The 22,885-nt window shown below is 43.8% G+C and overlaps 1 protein-coding gene across 3 annotated transcripts in view; it reads left to right on the top strand.

Moving 5' to 3' along the window:
- SLC4A5 (solute carrier family 4 member 5) overlaps positions 1-22,885 on the top strand; it is a gene marked incomplete at its 3' end in the record, with an annotated part of 97,733 nt that overhangs the window by 34,653 nt on the left and 40,195 nt on the right. For all 3 annotated transcript variants that reach the window (XM_082852323.1, XM_082852325.1, XM_082852324.1), the window contains exons 4-7: positions 17,194-17,354; positions 18,236-18,391; positions 19,095-19,190; positions 21,597-21,652. In XM_082852323.1, the coding sequence (XP_082708449.1) occupies positions 17,194-17,354; positions 18,236-18,391; positions 19,095-19,190; positions 21,597-21,652 (469 nt within the window). The remainder of the gene's footprint in view (positions 1-17,193; positions 17,355-18,235; positions 18,392-19,094; positions 19,191-21,596; positions 21,653-22,885) is intronic.

The following is a 22,885-nucleotide window of genomic DNA, read 5'->3' as shown; positions in this document are numbered from 1 at the left end:
CTCTTTCTGACTTACTTCACTCTGTATGACAAACTCTAGGTCTATCCACCTCATTACTAATAGCTCAATTTCGTTTCTTTTTATGGTTGAGTAATATTCCATTGTATATATGTGCCACATCTTCTTTATCCATTCATCCGATGATGGACACTTAGGTTGCTTCCACCTCTGGACTATTGTAAATAGAGCTGCAATGAACAATTTGGTACATGTCTCTTTTTGAATTATGGTTTTCTCAGGGTATATGCCCAGTAGTGGGATTGCTGGGTCATAGGGTAGTTCTATTTTTAGTTTTTTAAGGAACCTCCATACTGTTCTCCATAGTGGCTGAACCAATTCACATTCCCACCAGCAGTGCAAGAGGGTTCCCTTTTCTCCACACCCTCTCCAGCATTTATTGTTTCTAGATTTTTTGATGATGACCATTCTGACTGGTGTGAGATGATATCTCATTGTAGTTTTGATTTGCATTTCTCTAATGATTAATGATGTTGAGCATTCTTTCATGTGTTTGTTGGTATTCTGTATATCTTCTTTGGAGAAATGTCTATTTAGGTCTTCTGCCCATTTTTGAATTGGGTTGTTTGGTTTTTTTTGTTATTGAGATGCAAGAGCTGCTTATAAATTTTGGAGATGAATCCTTTGTCAGTTGCTTCATTTGCAAATATTTTCTCCCTTTCTGAGGATTGTCTTTTGTTCTTGTTTATGGTTTCCTTTGCTGTGCAATAGCTTTGAAGTTTCATTACGTCCCATTTGCTTATTTTTCTTTTTATTTCCATTTCTGTAGGAAGGGGGTCAGAAAGGATCTTGCTGTGATTTATGTCATAGAGTGTTCTGCCTATGTTTTCCTCTAAGAGTTTGATAGTTTCTGACCTTACATTTAGGTGTTTAATACATTTTGAGCTTATTTTTGTGTATGGTGTTCGGGAGTGATCTAATCTCATACTTTTACATGTACCTGTCCAGTTTACCCAGCACCACTTATTGAAGAGGCTGTCCTTTCTCCACTGTACATTCCTGCATTCTTTATCAAAGATAAGGTGTCCATATGTGCGTGGGTTTATCTCTGGGCTTTCTATCCTGTTCCATTGTCTATCTTTCTGTTTTTTACCAGTACTATACTGTCTTGATTACTGTAGCTTTGTAGTATAGTCTGAAGTCTGGGAGCCTGATTCCTCAAGCTCCGTTTTTTGTTCTCAAGATTGCTTTGGCTATTCAGGGTGTTTTGTGTTTCCATACAAATTGTGAAATTTTTTGTTCTAGTTCTGTGAAAAATGCCAGTGGTAGTTTGATAGGGATTGCATTGAATCTGTAGATTGCTTTGGGTAGTAGAGTCATTTTCACAATGTTGATTATTCCAATCTGAGAACATGGTATACCTCTCCATCTATTTGTATCATCTTTAATTTCTTTCATCAGTGTCTTATAATTTTCTGCATACAGGTCTTTTGTGTCCTTAGGTAGGTTTATTCCTAGATATTTTATTCTTTTTGTTGCAATGGTAAATGGGAGTGTTTTCTTGATTTCACTTTCAGATTTTTCATCATTAGTGTATAGGAATGCCAGAGATTTCTGTGCATTAAGTTTGTATCCTGCTACTTTACCAAATTCATTGATTAGCTCTAGTAGTTTTCTGGTAGCATCTTTAGGATTCTCTATGTATAGTATCATGTCATCTGCAAACAGTGACAGCTTTATTTCTTCTTTTCCGATTTGGATTCCTTTTATTTCTTTTTCTTCTCTGATTGCTGTGGCTAGAACTTCCAAAACTATGTTCAATAAGAGTGGTGAGAGTGGGAAACCTTGTCTTGTTCCTGATCTTAGTGGAAATGCTTTCATTTTTTCATCATTGAGGACGATGTTGGCTGTGGGTTTGTCCTATATGGCCTTTATTATGTTGAGGAAAGTTCCCTCTATGCCTACGTTCTGCAGGGTTTTTATCATAAATGGGTGTTGAATTTTGTTGAAAGCTTTCTCTGCATCTATTGAGATGATCATATGGCTTTTCTCCTTCAATTTGTTAATATGGTTTATCACATTGATTGATTTGCATATATTGAAGAATCCTTGCATTCCTGGAATAAACCCCACTTGATCATGGTGTATGATCTTTTTAATGTCGTGTTGAATTCTGTTGTCTAGTATTTTGTTGAGGATTTTTGCATCTATGTTCATCAGTGATATTGGCCTGTAGTTTTGTTTCCTTGTGACATCCTTGTCTGGTTTTGGTATCAAGGTGATGGTGGCCTCGTAGGATGAGTTTGGGAGTGTTCCTCCCTCTGCTGTATTTTGGAAGAGCTTGAGAAGGATAGGTGTTAGCTCTTCTCTAAATGTTTGATAGAATTTGCCTGTGAAGCCATCTGGTCCTGGGCTTTTGTTTATTAGAAGATGTTTAATCACAGTTTCAATTTCAGTGCTTGTGATTGGTCTGTTCATATTTTCTATTTCTTCCTGATTTAGTCTTGGCAGGTTGTGCTTTTCTAAGAATTTGTCCATTTCTTCTAGGTTGTCCATTGTATTGGCATAGAGTTGCTTGTAGTAATCTCTCATGATCTTTTGTGTTTCTGCAGTGTCAGTTGTTACTTCTCCTTTTTCATTTCTAATCCTATTGATTTGAGTCTTCCCCTTTTTTTTCTTGATGAGTCTGGCTAATGGTTTATCAATTTTGTTTATCTCCTCAAAGAAGCAGCTTTTAATTTTATTGATCTTTGCTATCCTTTTCTTCATTTCTTTTTCATTTATTTCTCATCTGATCTTTATGATTTCTTTCCTTCTGCTAACTTTGGGGTTTTTTTGTTCTTCTTTCTCTAATTGCTTTAGGTGTGAGGTTAGGTTGTTTATTTGAGATGTTTCTTATTTCTTAAGGTAGGCTTGTATAGCTATAAACTTCCCTTTTAGAACTGCTTTTGCTGCATCCCATAGGTTTTGGGTTGTGTTTTCATTGTCATTTGTCTCTAGGTATTTTTTGATTTCCTCTTTGATTTCTGCAGTGATCTCTTGGTTATTAAGTAGTGTATTGTTTAGCTTCCATGTGTTTGTATTTCTTACAGATATTTTCCTGTAATTGATATCTAGTCTCATACCATTGTGGCCAGAAAAGATACTTGATATGATTTCAATTTTCTTAAATTTAGCAAGGCTTGATTTGTGACCCAAGATATGATCTATCCTGGAGAATGTTCCATGAGCACTTGAGAAGAATGTGTATTCTGTTGCTTTTGGATGGAATGTCCTATAAATATCAATTAAGTCCATCTTGTTTAATGTATCATTTAAAACTTGTGTTTCCTTATTTATTTTCATTTTGGATGATCTGTCCATTGGTGAAAGTGGGGTGTTAAAGTCCCCTACTATGATTGTGTTACTGTCGATTTCCCCTATTATGGCTGTTAGTATTTGCCTTATGTATTGAGGTGCTCCTCTGTTGGGTGCATAAATATTTATAATTGTTATATCTTCTTCTTGGATCAATCCCTTGATCATTATGTAGTGTCCTTCTTTGTCTCTTGTAATAGTCTTTGTTTTAAAGTCTATTTTGTCTGATATGAGAACTGCTACTCCAGCTTTCTTTTGATTTCCATTTGCATGGAATATCTTTTTCCATCCCCTCACTTTCAGTCTGTATGTGTCCCTAGGTCTGAAGTGGTCTCTTGTAGACAGCATGTATATGGGTCTTGTTTTTGTATCCATTCAGCCAGTCTATGTCTTTTGGCTGGAGCATTTAATCTATTTACATTGAAGGTAATTATTGATATGTATGTTCCTATTCCCATTTTCTTAATTGCTTTGGGTTGATTATTGTAGGCCTTTTCCTTCTCTTGTGTTTCCTGCCTAGAGAAGTTACTTTAGCATTTGTGGTAAAGCTGGTTTGGTGGTGCTGAATTCTCTTAGCTTTTGCTTCTCTGTAAAGCTTTTAATTTCTCCCTCAAATCTGAATGAGATCCTTGCTGGATAGAGTAATCTTGTTTGTAGGTTTTTCCCTTTCATCACTTTAAATATGTCCTGCCACTCCCTTCTGGCTTGCAGAGTTTCTGCTGAAAGATCAGCTGTTAACCTTATGGGGATTCCTTTATGTGTTACTTGTTTTTCCCATGCTGTTTTTAATATTTGTTCTTTGTATTTAATTTTTGACAGTTTGATTAATACGTGTCTTGGCGTATTTCTCCTTGGATTTATCATGTATGGGACTCTCTGTGCTTCCTGGACTTGATTAACTATTTCCCTTCCTATATTAGGGAAGTTTTCGACTATAATCTCTTCAAATATTTTCTCAGTCCCTTTCTTTTTCTCTTCTTCTTCTGGGACACCTATAATTCGAATGTTGGTGCATTTAATCTTGTCCCAGAGGTCTCTGAGACTGTCCTCAATTCTTTTCATTCTTTTCTCTTTATTCTTCTCTGCAGTAGTTATTTCCACTCTTTTATCTTCCAGGTCACCTATCCATTCTTCTGCCTCAGTTATTCTTCTATTGATCCCTTCTAGAGAATTTTTAATTTCATTTATTGTCTTGTTCATCTCTGTTTGTTTGCTCTTTAGTTCTTCTAGGTCCTCGTTAAACGTTTCTTGTATTTTCTCCATTCTATTTCCAAGATTTTGGACCACCTTTACTATCATTATTCTGAATTCTTTTTCAGGTAGACTGCCTATTTCCTCTTCATTTGTTTGGTCTTGTGGGTTTTTGCCTTGCTCCTTCATCTGCTGTGTGTTTCTCTGTCTTCTCATTTTGCTTAACTTACTTTGTTTGGGGTCTCCTTTTCGCAGGCTGCAGGTTTGTAGTTTCCGTTGTTTTTGGTGTCTGTTCCCAGTGACTAAGGTTGGTTCAGTGGGTTGTGTAGGCTTCCTGGTGGAGGGGACTAGTGCCTGTGTTCTGGTGGATGAGGCTGGATCTTGTCTTTCTGGTGGGCAGGTCCACATCTGGTGGTGTGTTTTAGGGTGTCTGCAGCCTTATTATGATTTTAGGCAGCCTCTGTGGTAATGGATGGGGTTGTGTTCCTGTCTTGCTAGTTGTTTGGCATAGGGTGTCCTGCACTGTAGCTTGCTGGTCATTGAGTGGAGCTGGGTGTTGGCGTTGAGATGGAGATCTCTGGCAGATTTTCACCGTTTGGTATTACCTGGAGCTGGGAGGTCTCTTGTGGACCAGTTTCCTGAACTTGGCTCTCCCACCTCAGTGGCACAGCCCTGATGCCTGGCTGGAGCACAAGAGCCTGTCCTCCACATGGCTCAGAATAAAAGGGGGAAAAAAAGAAAGAAAGAAAGAAGATAAAATAAAGTAAAATAAAATAAAGTTAGTAAAATAAAAAATACTTATTAAGAAAAAAATTTTTTAATTAATAATAATAAAAAGAAAAACGGACAGACAGAACCCTAGGACAAATGGTAAAAGCAAAGCTATACAGACAAAATCACTCACAGAAGCATACACATACACACTCACAAGAAGAGAAAAAGGGGAAATATATATATATATATATATCATTGCTCCCAAAGTCCACCTCCTCAATTTGGGATGATTCGTGGTCTATTCATGTATTCCACAGATGCAGGGTACATCAAGTTGATTGTGGAGATTTAATCCGCTGCTCCTGAGGCTGCTAGGAGAGATTTCCGTTTCTCTTTGTTGTTCGCACAGCTTCCAGGGTTCAGCTTTGGATTTGGACCCGCCTCTCCATGTAGGTCGCCTGAGGTCATCTGTTCTTCGCTCAGACAGGACGGGGTTAAAGGAGCCGCTGATTCGGGGGCTCTGGCTCACTCAGGCCGCGGGTAGGGAGGGGTAAGGATGCGGGGCTCTCCTCGCGCACCAGGAAACAAAGAGGGAAGAAAAAGTCTCTTGCCTCTTCGGCAGCTCCAGACATTTTCCCGGACCCCCACCCGGCTAGCTGTGGCGCACTAGCCCCCTTCAGGCTGTGTTCACGCTGCCAACCCCAGTCCTCTCCCTGGGATCGGACCGAAGCCCAAGCCTCAGCTCCCAGCCTCGCCCGCCCCGGCGGGTGAGCAGACAAGCCTCTCGGGCTGGTGAGTGCTGGTCGGCACCGATCCTCTGTGCGGGAATCTCTTCGCTTTGCCCTCCACACCCCTGTGGCTGCGCTCTCCTCTGCGGCTCTGAAGCTTCCCCCCTCTGCCACCCACAGTCTCCGCCCGTGAAGGGGCTTCTAGCGTGTGGAAACCTTTCCTCCTTCACAGCTCCCTCCCCAAGGTGCAGCTGCCGTCCCTATTCTTTTGTCTCTGATTTTTCTTTTACCCTACCCAGGTACGTGGGGAGTTTCTTGCCTTTTGGGAGGTCTGAGGTCTTCTGCCAGCGTTCAGTAGGTGTTCTGTAGGAGTTGTTCCACATGTAGATGTATTTCTGATGTATTTGTGGGGAGGAAGGTGATCTCCGTGTCTTACTCTTCCGCCATCTTGAAGCTCCTCTGCCAGGCCCCTAGATTCTGATGTCAGTCTGGAGTCAGCCTGGATGTTGGAATTTGTTGAAAGTTTCCAGATGATCCTTGCAGCTAAGGTGAGAGGCACTGATATACTTGCTAGCCAGGGCAGGGCCAGTGGGGGTTATAATTTATTTCCATCTGAGGATGGAACTAGAGTTCAGGTCTCTCAGTTTTCAGCCCTTTCCAGATCCTAAAAGGAGACCCTCCCATCTAGTGGTTTGGCGGTGCCTAGTAACTTGCCCCATGATGATTTCGACCACTCTTGGTATTAACTGAAAAGCAACTTCCTCTAATCATATAGTGACCAAGTTACTAGTCACAGAAAAGGCCTCAGTTCTGGACACCCTTTGCGTGACTGAGAACTGCTTTCTGTGACATGTGACTCTTCGAGCTTCCATTCAGCTCTGTCCCAATTGGGAGGGACACTTGGCACCTGCCCCTGGTCTGGACAAAATCCCTGAGAGTTCTTTTCCAGTCCAGAGATTTTCTTTCCATTTGACCTGCTTCTCCAACTCTAATTCCCCACTTTTGAAGCCAACTGTGGTATAAAGCTCACTTTGCAATGAGTTGCTTGGGATTACCCATTAACCACTTTATCAGGCTTCCAAAAGTTTTTAAGCCTGGCTTTGGCCAGAAGCTTTTTAAAGAGCCCATTCCTTTATTCATCCTGAAAAGTGGTTAAATGTTATATTATGGAAATTTATACAAAAATTGTATATAAATTTGTATACAAATTTATACAAAAGTGGTATGTAGTAGAATGACTTCCCTCAACATAACCATCACCCTGCTTCATTGGTTACCAGCTAACTCATGGCCAATTTTGTGCCTCTATTTCTACCCACTACCCCAGACACATACACTGGATCATGCTGACACAAATCCCACACCCCATATCAATCCATCTGTAAATATTTCAGTAGGTGACTCTAAAAGATAAGCCCTCTTTCTTTTTTGCCCCATTTTTTTATTGTGGTAAAATATACTTAAATATAAAATGTACCATCTTAACTGCCTTTAAGTATATCGTTTAGTGGTATTTAATACATTCACAATGGTGTGCAGCCACCACCACCATCCATCTCCATAGTTCTTTTCATCTTATAAAACAGAAACTCAGTACCCGTTAAACAATAACTCTCCATTCCCTTCCCCCCAGCCCCAGATACTACCGTTCTACTTTCTGTCTCTCTGATTTTTAGCTGCTCTAAATGCCTCATGTTAAGTGGAATCATAGAGTATTTGTCTTTTCATGACTTGTTTATTGCATAATGTCCTCAAGTTTCATCCCTGTTGTAGGATATGTAAGAATTTCCATTCTTTTGAAGGCTCAATAATATTCCTCTGTGTGACTACAGAGGCACCACATTTTGCTTATCCATTCGTCCACTGGTGGACAGCAGGGTTGCTTCCACATTTTAGTTACTGTGAATAATACTGCTGGGAACATCGTTGTACAAATATATCTTCAAGACACTGTTTTCAATTCTTTTGGGTAAAGGTGATGCTGAAACCTTGGCCTCTGTGCACTGGTGCCACATTGAATCTCAGAGACAGAGTTTTGGGTGAAGTAGAAAAGAAAAAAAAAGCTTTATTACTTTGCCAGACAAAGGGGGACCCAGGGGGCTCATGCTCTCAAAACTGTGTCCCAACCCAGGGGAATTTGGTGAGGAGTTTTATAGCAGTGGTTCAAGGGTGGGGTTACTGGTGAGGATCAGGGTGTGTGCAGGCCTGCATTCCTTTAATCTGGCCTCAGGTGGTCTCCTAATTAGCTTCTGTGGATCTAGAGGTTATCAAACTGTGACCTTCTCTCTGGAATGAAGAGTTCTGCAGAAGAGCTCAAAGACATTGTTATGTGTATCCCTTGAGGTGGAACCAGGACTCTACCCCAAGGCTGCACTATTGTTTCTTGACTGCTCCTCCCTTGTCTCTGCATCCTCCCTCTTCCCTGATTAGCAACTGTTTGAACCTGCCCTTTGGAATGCAGGGAAGGTCATGGAGGCTGAAACCTATTCCCTACAAACAAGAAACGGGGGACACCGAAAGGCCTCTGTGCCCAGGAATCCTACAGGGCCCTTCTTGGTTTCAAAGGCCTTTCTTTTTAACACAACCACAATATTACTGTCACATCTGGAAAAAACTGACAGTAATTCTTTATTTTCATTGAATTATCCATGCAGTATGCATATTTATTTCCCAGATCACTTTATATACTTTTTAGTGTGACTGGTCCACACATTGCACTTGGGAGGTATGTCTCCTACATCATTTTTTTTTTTTTTCAGTACACAGGCCTCTCACTGTTGTGGCCTCTCCCGTTGTGGAGCACAGGCTCCGGACGCGCAGGCTCAGCGGCCATGGCTCACGGGCCCAGCTGCTCCACGGCATGTGGGATCTTCCCAGACCAGGGCACGAACCCGTGTCCCCTGCATCGGCAGGCGGACTCTCAACCACTGCGCCACCAGGAAAGCCCTCCTACATCATTTTTAATCTACATGTTCCTCCTCCTTTATTTTTCCCTTGCAGTTGCCATTATTGCTAAAGAAATTGCATTGTTTGTCTTACATGGTTTTCCACATACTGGATTTTGTTAACTGCATCCCTGTGGTGGTGTTTAACATCTTCCTCTGCCCCTGTCTTTCCTGTAAAGTGGTAGTTGGGTCCAGACTCATTTGATTCCTGTCTGGCTTTTCCACAAGACTATTTCATAGGTGGTGGTCTCTGCTTCCATCAAAAGCCAGCTCCTGCCCAGCTGGTCTTTGTGTGTATATTTGTGATGTTACTAGACTCTGATGATCATTGCTTAGATCATTCTGAGTATTTTAAAACACATTTAAACCCACAATTGTTGAGCTCTCTTTTTCCCAGTCATTTTCTCATAGTGATTTTCATAGTGATTAGCCAAAGTAATCACTGAGGCCTCACTACCCTCAAGCAAGAAGCAGTAAGCATTTGATGAGCACTACTCTGGGCAGGAGATCAGAAGGGACATCAGAGAGGAAACAAGGTCCCTGTCCTCAAGAAGCTTGATGTCTATTTGGGGGGACAGGTATATACCAAAACAATTAGGAAACATGATTGACTACAAATTAATTGTCATTTTAGCCTCTGAGCCCCAGAAGTCAGGAATTTTACTTAGAACAATCTGTAGCAGAGTTGCCTGGATCCCACCCAGATATTCTGATGCAAATATGTCTAGGATATGACCTAAACATCAAGATTTTAGAAGTATCTGGGCTTCCCTGGTGGCGCAGTGGTTGGCAGTCCGCCTGCCGATGCAGGGGACATGGGTTCGTGCCCCAGTCTGGGAGGATCCCACATGCCGTGGAGTGGCTGGGCCCGTGAGCCATGGCTGCTGAGCCTGCGCGTCTGGAGCCTGTGCTCCGCGGTAGGAGAGGCCACGGCAGTGAGAGGCCCGCGTACCGCAAAAAAAAAAAAAAAAAAAAAAAGATTTTAGAAGTATCTGAAGTATTTTTATATGCACCCAAGTTTAAGAATCATCATCCTAGGATAGGGGTTCTTCAAGTGTGGAATATTACTCAGCCATAAAAAAGAATGAAACAATGCCATTTGCAGCAACATGGATGGACCTAGAGATTATCATACTAAGTGAATTAAGTCAGACAAAGACAAATATCATATGATATCAGTTTATATGTGGAATCTTAAAAAAAAATGATACAAATGAACTAATTTACAAAACAAAAATAGACTCACAGACATAGAAAACAAAGGGGTTATTGTTACCAAAGGGGAAAGGGGGTGGGGGAGGGATAAATTAGAAGTTTGGGATTAACAGATACACACTAGCATATATTAAATAGATAAACACCAAGGACCTGCTATATAGCACAGGGAACCATATTCAATATCTTGTAATAAGCCTATAATGGAAAATAATCTAAAAAAAGAATATATATAACTGAATCACTTTGCTATACACCTGAAACTGACACAACATTGTAAATCAACTATACTTCAGTAAAAAATTTTAGAAAAAGAAATGCAGGGACTTCCCTGGTGGCATAGTGGTTAAGAATCCACTTGCCAGTGCAGGGAGACATGGGTTCAATCCCTGGTCTGGGAAGATCCCACGTACTGCAGAGCAACTAAGCCCGTGTGCCACTACTACTGAAGTCCTCATGCCTTAGAGCCCACACGTCTCAACTACTGAGGCCATTTGCTGCAACTACTGAAGCCCTCACGCTCTAGGACCCACCTGCTGCAACTACTAAGCCCGCGTGCTGCAACTACTGGAGCCCGCATGCCTAGAGCCTGTGCTCCACAACAAGAGAAGCCACGGCAATGAGAAGCCCACGCACCGCAATGAAGAGTAGCCCCCACTCACCACAACTAGAGAAAGCCCGCACACAGCAATGAAGACCCAACACAGCCAAAAAAAAGAAAAAAGAAAAGAAAAGAAATGCAGTATCTTGGGCGCCATCCCAGACCTGCTGAATTAGAACCTGCATTTTAACAAGATCCCCAGGTGACTTGTATGCACATTAAAGTTTGAGACATGCTGGTGTAGAGGTATGTACTCTACTTAAAAAATCAGAGAAATGAAAGCATAGAATGGCCATGCTAGGAAGGAGCCTTCAGAGGTCCACTCCACCTTTTCAACTGGTGTTCTCGGAGCCATTCTAAGGGAAAGAGGCCATGTCCCCTCTTATCCAAAAAGAATGGGACCTATGTGCCCAGAGCGTTTGCCTGCGTTGGAACCCCAGACAAGTCCAACTATTCCTGAGCCACATGGTTGTATATGACTACAGGGCAGAGTCTCATCAACGCTCAGGGCAAAAATAACCTGGGAGCTTCCATGGGCAGGCCACCCTCCTGGTGACACGACCATCCAGGCATCAGTATTTTTTAAAATTTCCTCAGGCAATTCTAACAGACAGTCAAAGTTGAAAACCACAGCTGCAGACTTTGGGTCCTCCACGTTTCTATGTTCTACTCAAGGTGAAAAGTGAGCTTAATTTCTAGCTGTAGCCATAAAATACACAAAATTAAGTTCAGGCCTTGGGTTTACTGTTTCAATATCTGGATTCCCAAAATAGTTGCAAGGACAACGGAAGAGGTATCCCTAGTGAAGTTGTTGAGTATCATGGACTATTTAAAAATCAAGTTCTCAAGAGATGGTGGTAGCAGGAGTCTAGTTTTGGCATTGCCCTGAACCTGGATACTGGTAACTTTGCTTTTCTGCAAACTGTGCTCAGGTTGGTTGAGACCTTGTCTGTGTATAGAGCTAATGTTTTATGGGTGCCTGTAACACAGTACAAATAGTTGAAGTCCTGGGAAATGAAGAGGACCAATTGTTCTTGCTATCCAGTGTTACTAAAAGGATGTTTCGAAGGGTTTCAACTCACCTTTCCAGATGGAGCTGCATTTGTATAGGCAGGAAGCTGAAGGATGGATGCGTGGGAGAGAACTGCCCGAATGTCCACCCAGGAGGTTTATGAGACAGTGTAGAAAGCAATCAACCCAAGTGGCCCCACTTACTGGGACACATCATACCTTTGGGTGGATGGGGTAAGGCTGTAGAGTAGCAAAAGCGTCCTCAGTGGCCAGGAGACGGTGTGGTTTATCTCGTGTATTTTTGAGGTAAAAGGGGGCAATTTGAGTGATTAAATAGGAGAAGGACTCTTAGGGAGAAGAGTGAGCATCTCCTGACCAAAACATTTGGGCCTGTCCTTTGATTTCTTCCTTGCAAACCATTATGTTAATACAAGTTTTAGAAAAACTTTGTATTGATATTATACAGACTTGGATCTACCATAATTTAAATAATGTTCTCCCAAACATATTTCCCCATTAAAAATGTCCACTACACCTTGGTGAGTCTCTGAGGCAAGTGTCTGAGTGGTCTCTGCTCCAGCGCCATGTCTTCACCTCCCAGGCCTCCTCTAATCAAACCTCCCCATCCTTCAGAGTTTGGGACTAGCAGATGCAAACTCATATATAGAATGGATAAACAACAGGGGCCTATTGTGTAGCACAGGGAACTATATTCAATATCCCTTAAGAAACCATAATGGGAAAGAATACGAAAAAGTTTATATATATATATATATAACTGAATTCCTTTGCTGCACACCAGAAACTAACACAACTTTGTAAATCAACTATACTTCAATTAAAAAAGAATCATTTAAGGACTTCCCTCGTGGTCCAGTGGTTAAGAGTCTGTGCTCCCAATGCATGGGGTCTGGGTTCGATCCCTGGTCAGGGAACTAGATCCCACATGCCACAACTAAGAGCCTGCATGCTGCAACTAAAAAAGAGCCCGCATGCCACAATTAAGATCCCTCATGCCTCAACTAAAGATCCCGTGTGCTGAAACTAAGACCTGGCACAGCCAAATACATACATACATACATACATACATACATATTTTTTTAAAAAAGAATCATTTACCTGTAATAATAGGTCCATAATAATGCTAGTCAATAAACATGTATAGGACTTCCCTGGTGGTGCAGTGGTTGAGAGTCCGCCTGCCGATACAGGGGACACGGGTTCGTGCCCCGATCTGGGAGGATCCCACATGCCGCGGAGCGGCTGGGCCCGTGAGCCATGGCCGCTGAGCCTGCGCGTCCGGAGCCTGTGCTCCGCAACGGAAGAGGCCACAACAGTGAGAGGTCCGCGTACCGCAAATAAACAAAACAAAACAAACGTATATATTTAGAAAAAGAACCTCCCCATCCTGTGTCCATCCAAGCCCCAAGGCCCCACCAGGCTCCAAGTTAACTGGTCTCAAATAAATGTATTGAATCAGGATATTAAACACTGATACTGCAAAATGCTCACACAATTGTGTAAAGAAGAAATCTGACAAAGGAAAAGATGTTCAACCTCACATGCAGTCAAAAGAATGCAAATATGATATAATTTTTCAATTACCAAATGCACAAAAGTGAAAAGGAATGACAATACTAGAGTTTGAGAGACTTCAAAGAAATGTGAGGTCTCCTGTACATTGGTGGAAGTATGAATCGGCGCAGCTTTCTGGAGAACAGTTTGACAATGTATGTCATACACGTAAAAATGTGCAGACACAGCAGTTCCACTCCTGAGAGTTTATCGTAAGGAAATTATTGAACAGGGGTCAAGGAAATTCAAACCAGCCTTGTTTATAATAAAGAATAATTAGAAATAATCTAAATGTCGACCAAATGAGGTTTATTCACATAAATTATGGTCTACTCATACAATGGAATGCTAAAGAGCCTTTAAAATGATATGAATATTTATAGACATTTATAGACATGAAAGGATATCCATTAGATACGACGCCCTTATGGTGTCATTAATGTAAAAGTGTGTGTGTGCATGCATACACGTGTGAGTTCATGCACACAGAGATCTAATATGAAGGTCATCAGAATATCAACCATGGTGTCTTCTGGTTGGGAGAGCTTTGAATGTCTTTCCTTTCTTATTTCCTTATTGTTTCTAAACTTAAAAAAGCAACATTATTTATTTTCACATTAATAGCTAACACTAACAGAGCGTGCATTACGTGCCAGGCACTCCTCTAATTGCTATAAACTATTAGTATTCCTAACGAAAACAAAGGTGGTGAGAGATTGAGTAACTTGCCCAAAGTCCGTAGCTAGTAAACGTGAAGCTGGAATTCAAAACCTGGTTGTCGGGATTTCCCTTGTGGCGCAGTGGTTAGGAATCCACCTGCCAATGCACGGGACACGGGTTCGAGCCCTGGTCCGGGAAGATCCCACATGCCGTGGAGCAACTAAGCCCGTGCGCCACAACCACTGAGCCTGCGCTCCAGAGCCCGCAAGCCACAACTACTGAGCCCACGTGCCACAGCTACGGAAGCCCACGTGCCTAGAGCCCGTGCTCTGCAATGAGAGAAGCCACTGCAATGAGAAGCCTGCGCACTGCAATGAAGAGTAGCCCCTGCTCACTGCCACTAGAGAAAGCCCACACGCAGCAATGAAGACCCAACGCAGCCAAAGATAAATAAAAAATAAAGCTTGGTTGTCTTGCTCCACAGGTTGCGCTCTTACTACACTAATTAACCCCAATAGATTGAAAGTCTCTTAAATCCTCCCCCCACCAACAACCCCACACTTCCCTTCAGAAGTAACCATTTAACCACCTGACAGGCATCCTTTCAAAACTGCTGCTGGGCATGTTCAGACACATGTGTAAACACACAAACACACATGTGTGTTTTTCTTTTTTTTATAGAATGGGATGGTATTTTCCATCCTGTCAGTATGCATAGTTCACCCTTGTGCTTTTTATCTCTGAGTGTTATTCTTCAGCATGGATGTATGGAATTGATGTAACCATGTCTTTACTGAAAACTGGTGGTTTCCAGTTATTCACCCTACTGGACAAAGCTGCAGTAAGCATCTCCTGGTATACATATTACTGTGTGTAGATGTGCAATGATACTCCTGTGATAATTTCGTAGAAATAGAACTGCTCAGTCAAAAGACAAAAGAGACTCCCCAGTTCCCCACCCCAAGAAGGCTACGTGGCTACACTATATATATATATATATATATATATATATACACACACACACACACACACATACTATATTCATACATACAGTTTGAGTGCCCACCCCCCATGTTTCCACCAACACAGGAAGTTGTCAATCTTTTAAATTTTTGCCAATATGAGAAGTGAAGGATGTTGTTTCATTTGCAACAATTTAAATGTTCTTGATTACTAGTAAAGTTGAACATCTTTTCATACATTTATTGGCCATTATTTCTTTTCAGAATTGTTCACTTTTCAGTTGGGTAATTTGAGTTTTTCTTATCGATGTGAAGAAGCTTTGTGGACTTCCCTGGTGGTCCAGTGGTTAAGACTCCACGCTTCCAAAGCAGGGGGTGCAGGTTTGATCCCTGGTTGGGGAACTAAGATCCCACATGCCATCTGGTGCAGCCAAAAAAAAAAAAAAAAATCCTTTGATGCCCTGTTTGTTGCAAATATTTTCTGAGTATGTTGCATTTATGTGAATCTCATTTATGTCTTATTGTGTTATACAGAGGTTTTAGTTTATTTTTACGTAACAAAATGTGCCCATTTATTTTCCCTTTATGGTTTTACATCTTGCTGAGGAAGTCTTTCTCCACAACCACAACATTCTCCTATATTCTCTTCTAGTATATTTATATTTTTGCTTATAGATTTTAACATGGTTATTTATTTTAATTGTGGTAAAATATATATAACATAAACTTTACCATTTTAACCATCTTTAAGTGTACAGTTCAATAGCATTAAGTACATTCACATTGTTGTGTAACCATCACTACCATACATCTCCTGAACTCCTTCATCTCACAAAACTGAAACCCTGTACCACTTAAACAGTAATTTCCCTGCCTCTCTCCCCTCAGCCCCCGGTAACCACCATTTTACTTTCTGTCTCTATGAATTTGACTACTCTAGGTCCCTCATAGAAGTGGAATCTTACAGTATTTGTCCTTTTGTGACTGGCTTATTTCACTTAGCATAATGTCTTCAAGTTTTACTCATGCTGTAGCATGCGTCAAAATTTCCTGTATTTTAAGGCTCAACAATATTCCATTATAGATTTATTTTTATGGCTAGCCTTTAATCCACATAGAATTTAGTAGTGCTTGGTAAGAAGTAGGGACTTTTTTATATTTAGGTTGGTCATCTTTTAAAGCCTCCTCCATCAAAACCCAGATTCCCATGGGGGCTCAGGTCTGTTTCCAGACTGTTGTTTTATTGATCCCTTTGTCTATATCTGGACTGGAATTACAACGCTTTAATTACTCAAGGTTTTCAGTAAGTTTTTATATCTGCTAAAAGCATGTCCCCTCCCCATTCTTCTTTTTTAGGCTTTCCCGAACCACTCTCAGACATTTACTTTTTCAGAGGAACTTTAGAATTAGATAGTCACAGTCCAAAAATACTCCCCTGGGATTTTGATTGGCATAGCTTGATGCTACTCACTAACTTGAGGTCGACATCTAGCAAAGCTGAGCCAGCAGGTCTCCAGCCAGATTTTGCTTCCCAGTGGCTCTCCAGGCTGTGTGGTGCTGCCCCCTGCGGGGGAGGTACAGGCCAGTGCTACCTCTGCCAGCCTGCCCAAGGCCTTCCCACTTGGTCCCCTCCACCCCAGCCTATGATTCCAAGGCTTCTAGAAAAGACAAACTCCTACATACCTTTGGTTTAATTTCTTTCCTTCCTCAAGTGACGTTTAGATTTTAACTTGAACTTTCAGAGCCAAAATACGAGTGGGACTCGTGGAAACCTCAGGCCCTACCCTAGAACTGTGGGGAAATACTTTCCTGCTCCCAGCAAACACCCCATAAGGCAGACACTGAACACATGTGTGACCAGTAGACGGGTAACTAGGGTGCAGTGGACGATTTTTTTAACAGCTCTGTTATTAATGGATAGCATAAAGTTCCCTTGTTTTAAGTGTATTAATTAAATGATTTTTAGTAAATGTACAGAGTTGTGTGACCATCACCAAATCCAATTTTAGAACATTTCCACCACCCTAAAAGTATCCTTCATGCCCATTTATAGTCATTCTCTGATGCCACTTTGTCCTGAGCATTACTGCACCAGGAGGAGTGGGGGGACCGAGTGGGGATGTCCCCAGGAGATCCTCTGCCTGTGAGTCTAGGACCAATGCCCCAACAATGTGCACAGCATGACTCACAAGCCAACACCCCTCTCCTGAAGAGGCCCAGCTCTGGGCTCCTCCTGAGGGCAAAGGCCATGCTGAGCCCCATCCTTACTTTTCCAGGTGGATAAAGTTTGAAGAAAAGGTAGAGGAAGGAGGCGAGCGCTGGAGCAAGCCCCATGTGTCCACACTGTCCCTGCACAGCCTCTTTGAGCTCCGGACCTGCCTGCAGACGGGGACGGTGCTGCTGGATTTGGACAGCGGCTCCTTACCACAGATCATAGGTGAGGCAAAGGACCGCTGTGGCCCCCACCAAGCAGGGCAGCGTCCCCCTTCACCTGCCCCATCTCATGCCCACCCTTGGTCTGCATGGCACACCCACCTCTGATGCCTGTCTAATCCTGCAGAGACCAGGCTTTGGGTCTGAGGCCCCCAAGGCAGTGTCACAGTTGCTCCAAGTTTCAGATACACGTAGAGAGGGAAAGGTCAGCGTCTGAAATGCCATCCAGCAATGTAACAAAAGGGAGAAGGGCTTCTTAGCATGGTTGGAGACACCTATTGCCATGGCAACCTGTTTCTTGTCAGGGTAAATAGATCACCATTCATCTTTAGGAAATTAGCTCTCGTTTGATAGAGTGGCAAAGGGAGGGAGCGGCTTGTCTTGTCATCCCTAAAACTTCTTGTGAATTTTGTTTTAGCACATTCAATTTTGCCAGAACTACATTGCCCAAAATACTTTTCTAAAAAGAATTCATGTTGAAACTAAAACCACTTAGCATTGTACCTTGTGCTTCTTAGGGTACTTTCATGTGTACAATTTCATTTATTTTCCACAATGTTATTGATAGAAAGAGCAGAGAATCCTATACCCACACATGCATGCACATGTGCCCCCACATGGGCACACAATGCACCCCCATGCACACACACATGCATCCACATACACGAACTCCCACAGACATGCACACACCCTTTTACATATAAGGAGGCTGAGCGTTCATGACTGGTTCAAATTTTCAGTTCTGTGGCAAAGGTGGGACTATTTCTACATCCCCTGCCTCCTTTAGGTCACTTTTAATCCCACTAATAACAGATGAAACTGAAGACCCCCACACCCCTGGTCATTCGGTGCCACGTGGACAAGGCATGTTTGTTTCCCACTTAGATGATGTCATTGAAAAGCAAATCGAGGACGGCCTCCTTCGGCCAGAGCTCCGAGAGAGGGTCAGCTACGTCCTACTGAGGAAACACCGTCACCAAACCAAGAAGCCCATCCACCGCTCCTTGGTTGACATTGGAAAGTCAGTCTCCTCCACCACCAGTGAGTCGGGCCATACGCTGGTGGCTTGTTCTATGCACGCATCTCAAACCTGCAACCCTCCACTCTTGATAGCCCAGAGTTGAGATGCCCAGACACTAGCCTTGCTGGACCTGTCAGATAAATGCAATAATCAGTACAAAGTTGATAACGCTGCTACCTAAAGAGACTTGAGGAATATCCTTAGATGAATTATTTTAAATGGAAAATGTTTAGCCTACAGTGGGTACGTACTCGGCACTTACCTGTGTTCCAGGCACTGTCTGAGCGCTCCACATGTATTAACTCATTTCATCCTCGCAGTAACCCCATGACTAGGTACTGTTCTCATCATCCCGTTTACAGATGAGGAGGCTGAGGCATGGAGAGGTTAAGTTACTTACCTAAGATCACACGGCCAGGAGGTTGTGGGATCAGGGGTCAGCTACACCACCTGGTGTCTATTTAATCAATTGTATATCTATTTCACTTTCAAAGGTACAAATATTTTCTCTAATCATGTTCAGGCTATTCACTTGCTTAGAAAAATACTGAAGAACAAGAACCAAAACCAGAACATCCTTTCTTCCTAGAAGGGGAAGAGACACGTCTGGCAGCCCAGCTTTATTTAGGTGACATGATTGTAAACGTGAATCGTGCTAACGGAAGAAGCTGCGCCACTCCAGCAAGTCGGCTGAAGTCAAATCTCTTCTGTCCCTCCTCCCAGATCGCAGCCCGGGCCGGAGCCCCGCGGCGGGCCCCAGCCTACACCACTCCACCGAGGACCTGAGGATGCGGCAAAGCGCAAATTACGGCCGCCTGTGTGAGTATCTTCTTTCTCTGCCACTGTGTGGCAGCTTCGTCCTGGCTGTGGCCACTCTGGAGTCAATTTTCATACTTTCATAGCAGAGGAGGTAAAGCCCAGGGTCTGTCTAGAACTCTCAGGCATCAGAAGAAATCTAACTTTCACCCTAAACCTGGGCTGCCCTCAGAGTCTAACTTACTACCATAATTTTCTAAATAATTACTCCAAAAACTGCAGCTCTAATCAAGTCCTGTCATAATCAATACCCAATCCTGTGTGCTAGGCATTTTTAACTTAGTCTATGGCTTTATTCTCACCAAACTGATCATTAGCCCTGTTTTTGGTGAGAAGTCTTCCTAGAAACAATTAAAAGCAGGCTAGGTCCTTTGCCCCAGGACAGAGAATGTTCCCATCCCTGGATGACAGTCTTGGGCCCCAGACAATGAAATGCTGGTGGAGCTGCAGCCCCTGAGGGCTGTGACTGGGTGAGTGGAGCCTGTGAGGGGCATGGTCACAGACCGGGTTTTGTCAGGCAATTCATCAGGGCTGAACAGACAGGTGAGCTGTGAGGCAAAGAAAAGAGGGAACTTGGGAAGTGAAAAGAAGAAGCAGTGTGAAGGAGTATTTTCCTTTAAATACTTTTACTAGAATGACAAGATACGAACAAGCACATCCCAGGGCTGTGCCCCTGACCAGGCCAGAGGAATGCTTCAGGACAGTGACAGTGATGTGACCTTTGCCCCGGCAGGGGTTTGTCACGGTCTTTTCTCTCTGTTCTTAGTGACCCCCTGCTCTTAGTCTCCCTGGTCTTGGTTATTCCACAGAGGGATGCTGGCAGTCAGAGACAGTGAACGGCTTTGGGACGAGCCTTCTGCTCTGTTATTTACTATATATGAAGTACCAATGCTGCTGTGGGGGGGACCTGGATAAAAGACGTGAATAAGTGATTACAGCTTTGTGTGCACACCTCCCCACCCCAGCGTGGCACCTGGGAAGGCTCAAAGAGGAGGAGACACTTGCCTGAGTCTTGGAGAATAAATAGAAGTTTTCCAGTAGCATGGGGGAGGAAGAGGGTGTTCTTTAGAACAAAGGAAACAAACAGCAGGTGAAGGGAAGGTGCTGTGAAGGGTGCCGCATATTCGGAGAAACAGGGTGATTCAGTTCACCAGGCTCTAAGGGAAAGAGGGTCCAATCAAAAGGGGCCTATGAATCCTGCAAAAGGCCCCAGCCTGTATTCTGAGAGTAATGGGGACTCCTGAGAAGTTTTATGCAGGAACGTATCATGGTCAGATTTTTATTTGAGAAATAAACTAGGAGGGGCTGAACTATTGGGAGCAAGAGACGGGGACCGTGTTTGGGCAGTGAGAGCAAGAACAGAGAGAAGGACCCCGCTGGCCTTCAGCGACTGGTGGGAAGTGGGAAATAAGGAAGAGGGAGGCGTCAAGGCTGGCTCCTGGTCTGCTCTGATTGCCGGTGGACAAGGGGGAGGAAGCACTGGCGGGGTGGGGACTATGCGGGGAGACATTTGATGGAAGACAACGAGTTTCGTTTCAGGTGTGTTGAGTTTGAGTTGCCAGGTCAGGCTGCTCAGAGGAATCTGGAGCTCAGGACAGATCTGGACTGGAGACCCAACCTGGGCATCCCCAGCACAAATGTGGATGGGGATGAAACAGGAGGGGATGGGACTGACCGAGGAGGACGGGGGTGAGGCCTCTGGAGGGTTTGAGTGCAAAGCAAGGCCCTGAGGAGAGCCCAGCAAGAGAGGATCCTGGATGGAAATAAGAGAGGGGAGCCGAGGGAAAGCAGAGTCTGGAAGTGCGGGGACACCACAGACCACAGAAAGCCTGAGAGGGCTCACTGGATGTGGCTACTGGTGGGAAATGAGAGCTGAACTTCTGCCTTAATGGAGGAAGGAGCTGTTCGAATAGTTCACCACCACTGTTCTCGCCATGGGGAGCCCCACCTTCCTTCCCTCTGCTGGCCCAAATCCCCAGCCGTCTTTAAAGACTCACATGGGTCATGGAGGACAGAGGTGAAACTGCTCTTTTCTCTCCAACAAGGCCCAAGCTTAGCGACACCTGGCTCGTTACCCAATAGTGTGTCTGTCCCTCCCCACCTCAGGGCCTGGCGCAGAGCAGCATCTTAGTCTCTGCCCAAGAAGGCAGGGCGGAGGGCTGGGACCAGGGCGTAGCACACTGAGGAGTGAGAAGGACGCAGTAGAACCTGGGGCCCAGCAATTCTTTTAAGAAAGCTGCCATTGAAAAGAAGAAAAGAGAGAGAATGCTTGCTGAAAGGGGCTGCAGGATTAGGGGAGGGGGGTTCGCTTTGGTTGTGAAGATGGGAAAAGCCTGTGTAGAGACCAAGAGGAAAGGGCCTGCGAGAACCTGTCTTCCCCTGATGGACCTTCTTTTCCTTTTCTCCTAGGTCACGCCCAGAGCAGAAGCATGAATGATATTTCTCTCACCCCAAATACAGACCAGGTAGTAAAGCCCCTGCACCTGGCTGCAGTGGAGGGCCAGGGCAGGAAGAAGTCTTTGGTTTCAGGGGTAGGGAACCCCTACAGGCAAAACTCTACTCCCGTGAAAAAGTGGGAGTCCCCGAGAAGGATGCGGGTGGGGCTCTGGGTTGCCTTGGTGACCCAGCCCAGTCCAACACTTGGGTGCTGGCTCTGTGCCAGGCCCTGGAAGGAGTAGGGGACAGAGAAGTGTGATCAGATGAGATGCCAGCTATCCCTGACCTTGGGGTTTCTTGGAGAGAGAAGACCGCCACACAGAATTTCACCTCCTCCATGACACGCAAACACGTTTAAGGATGAAGTGGGGGCTTGGGCTGGTAGAGAAAAGCAGTGGGGCCTCCCTGTGGGGACAATAATGATAGTGAATCAACTGGACTGCCCAACAGTGTATCTTCTCCTTGGCTAGTGCCGGATAAAGTCAGTTCTTGTCTCCCACCAGCTTGTCTGAAACCTCCTTGATGAGATCAGAATCCTGCAAACAAGTTGAGTCCAAGTTCTAAGCCCACAGCCCAGGACCCCCATGACTGTGCCCCCGAGGGAAGCCCAGAGGAGGCTTCCCTCAATTCCAAACATTCACATGTCAGGGGCAGAAGGTCCCAAGGTCTCCTTGCCTGTGCCCCCAGGAGTGGGAAGGAAGGTGATGAGGGAAACCTGAACTTTGGCACCTACTCCTCAGGAGCTTGGGTGACCTCCAGGCCTCCAAGGCAGTCCCAAGTTTGGTGGAAGGCAAAACAAGAGTATTCCCTCATGTCAGTGTCTCCAGGGCCCCTTGGTGGCCAAAATAATAAAATAACAATAATAACGGCATCAACCAACATCTGAGGTCCACACATTGCATGCGCTACATGGTGCGGTGCGTTTTCTGTGCATCATGAAGGTACTATATCATCTCCACTCTACAGATGAGAACATAAAGGCAGTTAAATAACGGGCCTAAGTTCATGCAGCTGAAAGGTGGCACACCCATCATGATTTGATCCAGGCAGTGTGACTCTAGAGCCCTTAATTTGGGAGTGACTTAGGAACGAGTGTTCTGGAATCTTATTTAGAGAAGAACCCCACTTTATTATAGTCATGCACACAGACAGTGGAGCCGTTATAAGGAAGCACTGCCTAGTAAAATGTTTTCACAACCTATTTTTCATTACCTATGTGGTAAGAAGAATACGATCTGCTACTTTCCCCGGCAATGCTGCCT

The sequence above is a fragment of the Leucopleurus acutus genome (assembly GCF_964270905.1).
Source record: "Leucopleurus acutus genome assembly, chromosome: 12".
Classification (NCBI taxonomy): domain Eukaryota; kingdom Metazoa; phylum Chordata; class Mammalia; order Artiodactyla; family Delphinidae; genus Leucopleurus; species Leucopleurus acutus.
The sequence above is the reverse complement of the archived record's forward strand: the minus strand, read 5'-3'. Positions and strand labels throughout refer to the sequence as shown.